The sequence below is a fragment of the Lampetra fluviatilis genome, chromosome 65 (assembly GCF_964198595.1).
Source record: "Lampetra fluviatilis chromosome 65, kcLamFluv1.1, whole genome shotgun sequence".
Taxonomy (NCBI): domain Eukaryota; kingdom Metazoa; phylum Chordata; class Hyperoartia; order Petromyzontiformes; family Petromyzontidae; genus Lampetra; species Lampetra fluviatilis.
Window position 1 is genome coordinate 6,510,549 of NC_136339.1, and position 6,794 is coordinate 6,517,342.

Sequence of the window (6,794 nt, forward strand, 5' to 3'; positions counted from 1 at the left end):
CATCATGGGGCCGCCCCCCAGGCGAAGCATCTGAGCTTGGGGGGCGCCCCCCATCATGGGCTGCAGCATGGCCTCGTGGTGAGGGGGCCCGCCCCCCCCCCTGCTGCTGCTGCATCATGGGGTTGCCCCCCGGCGGGTACATCATGGAGGGCGGCGGGCGCGGCGACATCATGGCGCCGGGCGACATCATGAGGCCGCCGTCGGGGGCCCGCTGGGGCCCGCCGTGGGAGGGCGGCAGGCCGGGCACGTGAAGGCCCAGGGGGTCGTGCAGGCCGGGCACGGGACCCACGCCACGGACGCGGCTCAGGCCTAGAGCACGGGGGGGGGGGGGGGGGGGAACGCGGTGAGACGCGGCCTCAACGCTGCGACCCCGAGACCCGGCCTCAACGCTGCGACCCCGAGACCCGACCTCAACGCTCCGACACCGAGACCCGACCTCAACGCTCCGACCCCGAGACCCGACCTCAACACTGCGACCCCAAGACCCGACCTCAACACTCCGACCCCGAGACCCCGGCCTCAACACTGCGACCCCGATACCCGGCCTCAACACTCCGACCCCGAGACCCGACCTCAACACTCCGACCCCGAGACCCGGCCTCAACGCTCCGACCCCGAGACCCGACCTCAACACTCCGACCCCGAGAACCGACCTCAACGCTCTGACCCCGAGACCCGACCTCAACACTCCGACCCCGAGACCCGGCCTCAACACTCTGACCCCGAGACCCGACCTCAACACTCCGACCCCGAGACCCGACCTCAACGCTCTGACCCCGAGACCCGACCTCAACACTCCGACCCCGAGACCCGCCCTCATGGTCCCAACAGCACTCACCCGGAGGCATCCCCCCCCCCCGGGGGTTGGGGCCGGGCGACCTATCGGAGACCCCCATCCCGGGCGGCACGGCCCCCCCCCCCGCCGCCGCCGGCGGCCCCGTCGGGGGAGCGGTCCCCCATGGGGTCCTCGTCGGAGCTGGAGAGCGTCTGGATGGCGTCGTGGTACAGCGGCACGGCGCTGGGCATCGGGAACTGGGACATGCGCGACATCATCAGCGTGATGGGGTTCTCACGCCCCACCAGGTCCGCGTGGTGCTGCTGCTGATGCTGCTGCTGTTGTTGCTGCTGTTGTTGTTGTTGCTGCTGTTGTTGCTGCTGTTGTTGTTGCTGTTGTTGTTGTTGCTGTTGTTGTTGTTGCTGTTGTTGTTGCTGTGCGGCCGCTGAGACGAGGTAGGCGTCCGAGGGGAGAGGGGGGGGCGGCCCGCCCACGTTTGCCCCCCCCACCCCCACCATGTGCTGCTGCTGCTGCTGCTGCTGCTGGGGCCCTCCGCCCTGCTGGTAGGGGTCTGAGGGACACCGCACAGAGCGCCATATGAGAAAGCGGGAGAGAGCGAGAGAGAGAGCGAGAGAGAGTGAGAGAGAGAGCGAGAGAGAGCGAGAGAGAGAGCGAGAGAGAGCGACAGAGAGAGAGCGAGAGAGCAAGCGATGCGAGCGACAGAGAGAGCGTGAGAGAGCGAGAGAGAGAGCGAGAGAGAGAGCGAGAGAGAGAGCGAGAGAGTGAGAGAGAGAGAGTGAGAGAGCGAGAGAGAGAGCGACAGAGAGAGCGTGAGAGAGCGAGAGAGAGAGCGAGAGAGAGAGCGAGAGAGCAAGAGAGCAAGCGAGCAAGCGAGAGAGCGACAGAGCGAGAGAGCGAGGGCGAGCGACAGAGAGAGAGAGTGAGCGAGCGACAGAGCGAGAGACTAGGCCACCGCGGTCCCACCCCAAACGCAAATGCCGCCTGTGCATCGTGAACAGCGACCCATTTGCAAGCGAGTTTCTTTTCGTTACTTTGAATTGGATTTAATTTCGCACCGGGGCCGACGATCCTGCAGGTTGACTCAACGGTTTCCCATAAACGCTCCACCCTCCCCCACTCTCTCTGTCTCCCCCACTCTACATCCAAGTTTGACTCCACAGGCCGTACTGCAATGTTTTATTGACTTTCATTTGTTTTCATTATTATGACCACGTTGTGAGTGTTTGCCCAGGAAGGCCTCACTAAGACTCAAAGACTCGCACGGCAAAAAGAGGGCACCGCACACACCACACCACACACACACCACACACACACACCACACACACACCACACACACACCACACACACATCACACACACACACCACACACACCACACACACATCACACCACACACACCACACACACACCACACACACACCACACACACACACACACACACACACCACACACACACACCACACACACACCACACACACATCACACACACACCACACACACCACACACACATCACACCACACACACCACACACACCGCACACACCACACTCCCACCCAACCGCTACAGCCGGTCACACCACACTCCCACCACGGACAGCTCGCACCGCCACCGGTAACTCACTCGGTTCGTTCGGCGAGAAGTTCGAAGCGGCGGCGGCAGCAGCTGCGGCCGCCGCGGCCGCCGCCGCCGCAGCAGCCGCGGCCGCTGCGGCCGCCTTGCCCCTCTTCCCCTTGGCCTGCGTGCCCGTCGCCTTGGGGCCGCCGCCACCACCACCACCACCGCCACCGCCTCCTGCCGGACCGGCAGATCCTCCTCCGCCGCCGCCGCCGGCGTCCCAAGCGGGCGAGGGCACGCCGCCCACCGAGGGCGACTTGAGGTTGCCTCCGGGCGAGGCGCGGGGTGAGCGGGCGTTCATGACGGGCGACTTGATGGACACCGTCTGCTGCTGCTGCTGCTGCTGCTGCGAGGTGACGGTGGCGGCGGAGGAGGAGGCGGCCCCTGCTGCTGCGACGGGGTTGAGGGGCGACTTCATGGGGGCGGACGGAGGGTTGAAGACGGGCGACGCGCCGCGGTTCATCGTCGGCGACTTGAGCGCGTGCAGCCCGGGGGACGCCAGCTGCCCGCCGCCGGCCCCGCCGCCCTTGGGGATCGTCACGTCCGCTGGCCGCCGCCCACGGCCCCTCTGCGGCGGAGGCTGCGACGCAGGCGGCTGCTGCTGCTGCTGCTGCTGCTGCAGCTGCTGCTGCTGCTGCAGCTGCAGCTGCGCTCCCTCGGGTAGCGGAGGGATGTGGCTCAACCGCTGAGCTGCGATCCCACCCACCATCTTGGGGTCGCCGCCCATGAACCGCTGCTGCTGCTGCTGCTGCTGCATGGCCTCCTGCTGCTGCTGCAGGGTGGGTGGTCCAGGAGTGAGTCCGGGCGAGCGAGACACCACTCCGTACGGTCCTCCCGCCTGCTGCATCATCCCGGGTTTCCCTCCTCCCCCTCCTCCTCCTCCTGACGCCGAGGCCGGAGTGGCGGCACCGGCGGCCGAGCCGTGCTGATGATGCAGAACGCCGCCCGAGCGCAGGACCTCCTCCTGGTGGGCCCTCATCATCTCCCGGTCGCCCGCCTTGCCCGCCAAGGCCGCCATGCTCATCCCCATGCTGCCTTGCTGCTGCTGCTGCTGCTGCAGCTCCATCGATAGCTGCTGCTGCTGCTGCAAGACGGCCGCTGCTTCTGCGACGTCCGACATGAGACTGGGAGAGGGGTTCTTCCCGTTCAGCCCCCCGCAGTTCACGGGGTCGAGGTGCTTCTGCGAGCGGAACACCTGCTCCAGGTCGAGCGCCGACGCCTCCAGGCCCTGCTGCTGCTGCTGCTGGGCTCCCGCTGCGGCCGCTGCGGCAGCCGCCACCGCCTCCATGCGCCGGCGCTCCTGCAGCTGGTGCTGGTGCATCAGCGCCTCCTGGATGTTGCTCGGGCTGCCCAGAGGTCGTCCCATCATCACCAGCTCCTCCATCTCGGACAGGGGACCCACGGAGCCACGGGCGCCGGGTCTCAACCCCTGCTGCTGCTGCTGCTGCTGCTGCTGCAGCTGCATCATCGCTTTGGCGTTTGCGCCGTCCATGGCCGCACCGGGCATCATCATCATGCGCTGCTGCTGCTGCTGCATCATGAGGTTCCCCGTGAAGCGGTGCGCTGGGAATCGCATCATGGACTGGCCGCGCGGCGGCTGGGGGAAGCCGTTGGGATCCGGGAACCTGGCGGCCATCGCAGGCGGCATTCCGTGCGGGAAATGCTGCTGCTGCTGCTGCTGGGGGGTCATGGGGGACTCCATCCCCACAGGAATCCCGTCCGGAAAGCGAGCGACCATTCCCGGCGCAAACTGCTTTCCGACATCGGGGTGCAGGTGGTGAGGCAGGTGAGGGTTGTGCGGGTGTTGGTGGTGCGGGTGATGGTGGCCGGGGTGGTGGTGAGGGTGGTGGTGGCCGGGGTGGTGCGGGTGGTGGTGCGGGTGGTGGTGCGGGTGGTGGTGGGTGGGGTGTCCGCCGTGCGGGTGGTGGTGGGGGTGGTGGTGGGGGTGGAGCTGCTGCTGCTGCTGCTGCTGCACCGCATCTCCCATCTGCCCCGGAATTCCCATCCCCATGGGAAAGCGGCCACCGCCACCGCCACCGCCGCCACCGCCACCGCCGCCCATCTCCGGGCTCATCGCGTCACCAAACTGCGCGCCGACTCCACCGCCGGCTCCACCGCCGCCCATCCCGGGCGGAATCCTCTCGAGCACGCGGCCCGGCATCCCCGGGGGGATCCCGCCGGAGAACTGCCCCCCCTCTCCCTGCGGGGGCTGCATCCCTTCGGCGGCGTGCCTTCCCATGGTGCCTTGCGGCGGCTGGGAGGGCGGCGCCTGCTCGGAGAACATGACGCCCCCCGCCGGGACCCCGCCGGGGCCGCCGGGGCCGTCCGAGAATCGCGCCACCAGCTCGGGGATCATCCCGTCGGGAAGGTTCTTCATGTAGGGCGGCGGCGGGGGGCGCCCCGCGCCCTCGGGGGGCGCCAGCTCGCCCGGCCCCCCCCCCCATGTGGCCCACTCCTTCCTGCCGGCGCCGCTTATCCTCGTAGAAGTCCTGCTGCAGCTTGAGCCACGCCACCTGCTCGGGGCTCAGGGGCTCGCGGCCCCCCCCGCCGCCCATCAAGTGACTCTCCAGCGCAAACAGCTGCTGCTGCTGCTCCTGCTGCTGCTGCTGCTGCTGGTGGTGCTGTGGGGAGGAAGACAAACCCGGCATCATCACCGCACCGTGGTGCTGAGGACCCATCGCGCCGACGCCGCCCATCATCATCATCATCGACTGTTCGGGCCCCACGCCGACTCCGCCCCGGAAGGCGGCGGGGCCCTGCTCGCCCAGCTGCCCGGCACTCTGCGCCTGCGCCATCATCGCCTGCAGGGGCCCGTCCGGCGGCTTCTTGTCGCCGGCCCTCCCGGCGGCCGCCACCGACGAGAGGGCGGCGGCGGCGGCGGCGGCGGCGGCGCCCTTGGTGAGAAAGTCGTCCTTCTCGTCGGGGAAGAGCAGCTTGTGGATGTCGCGCAGCGTCTGCAGCGAGCGCTCGCGGTGCTCCAGCTGCTCCTGGGAGAGCCCCTCGGGGTTGTCCTGCTGCTGCTGCTGCTGCTGGTCCATCGCCACGGCGACCTCGGCCGCCCCGGCGGCAGAGCCTACGCCGGGCGAGCCGCCGAGGGAGTCGCCGCACGGCGCCTCCAGCTTCACCGCCGCCGCCACCGCCGCGGCCGCCCTGTCACCGGGCGCCGTGGTGACGCCGTCGTCCGCAATGTCGGCGCTCAGCAGCTGCTGCTGCTGCTGCTGCTGATCTTCGTCAGAGGCGGCAGAGGCACCGCCGGCACCGCCGCCCTCAGAGTCAATCGCTCGCTCCACCTTCACCTCGGCGGACGCATTCCCGGCAAGTTCCGGCGCGGCCGTCGCCACGCATCCACCGCCCTGACCGTCGCCCTCCTGCTGCTGCTGCTGCTGCAGGTCTGCTGTTGCGTCTTCAGCCGGCACCTCCACCCCAGGTTCCGGCGCTTCTGGTTTCACCGTTGCCGGATCCGGGGAAGCCGAGGGAAGCAGCAGGAGAGAGGCGGCGGCGGCAGACGAGACGGGGCCGGCGCAACCGGAATGGCCGTCGTCGCCATTGCCGGCAGCTGCAGCTGCTGCCGCTGAAGCAGCTGCAGCCGCTGCCGCCACTGCCGCAGAAACGGTTTCGGCGCCGGGACCACCGCCGCCACCGTCGCCGCCGCCATCGCCGACGGCTCCTTCCGCGTCCGGATCCGGTGAAGCTTTGCCGTCGGACGCAGCGATGGCGCCGGCGGTCGGGGCGTTGGCGGCGGCGTTGGCGGCGGCGCAGGCGGGGGAGGAGGAGGAGGAGGCGGCCGCGAGGTCTCCGTCGGCGTGCAGGAGGAGGGAGGGGGGCGTGCGGGACGGGTTGGAGGCCGCCGGCGGTGCAGGGGAGAAGGCGCCGCCGAGTTGCTTGGGCGGGCGCCACTGTCGCGCCGGCTGCTGCTGCTGCTGCTGCTGCAGCAGGAGGTGGCTCTTCTTGCGGTGCGAGAATAACCACACGCACAACCACAACGACAACACACACACACAACAAGCACAGCGGCAGCGTGTCTGGCAGGTGTCGTTGCAGTGCACGACGCTCGCACAACAACACTGGGGGGGGGGGGGGCGGGAGGTGAATGGAGTGGTCACAAGCAGCAGCATAGACGGATGGGTGTGGGTGGGTGGGTGTGGGTGGGTGTGGGTGGGTGTGGGTGGGTGGGAGTGGGTGTGGGTGGGTGTGGGTGGGTGTGGGTGGGTGTGGGTGGGTGTGGGTGGGTGGGAGTGGGTGTGGGTGGGTGTGGGTGGGTGGGAGTGGGTGTGGGTGGGTGTGGGTGGGTGTGGGTGGGTGTGGGTGGGTGGGAGTGGGTGTGGGTGGGTGTGGGTGGGTGGGAGTGGGTGTGGGTGGGTGTGGGTGGGTGTGGGTGGGTGTGG

The 6,794-nt window shown here is 68.9% G+C and overlaps 1 protein-coding gene across 1 annotated transcript in view; it reads right to left on the bottom strand.

Annotated features, from left to right (window-relative positions):
• The window catches only part of LOC144952048 (uncharacterized), a 74,909-nt gene that overhangs the window by 2,658 nt on the left and 65,457 nt on the right, over positions 1–6,794 (bottom strand). Inside the window, 4 exon segments of the mRNA XM_078882440.1 lie at positions 93–309; positions 891–1,346; positions 2,416–4,699; positions 4,701–6,356. Coding sequence (XP_078738566.1) covers positions 93–309; positions 891–1,346; positions 2,416–4,699; positions 4,701–6,356 — 4,613 coding nt within the window.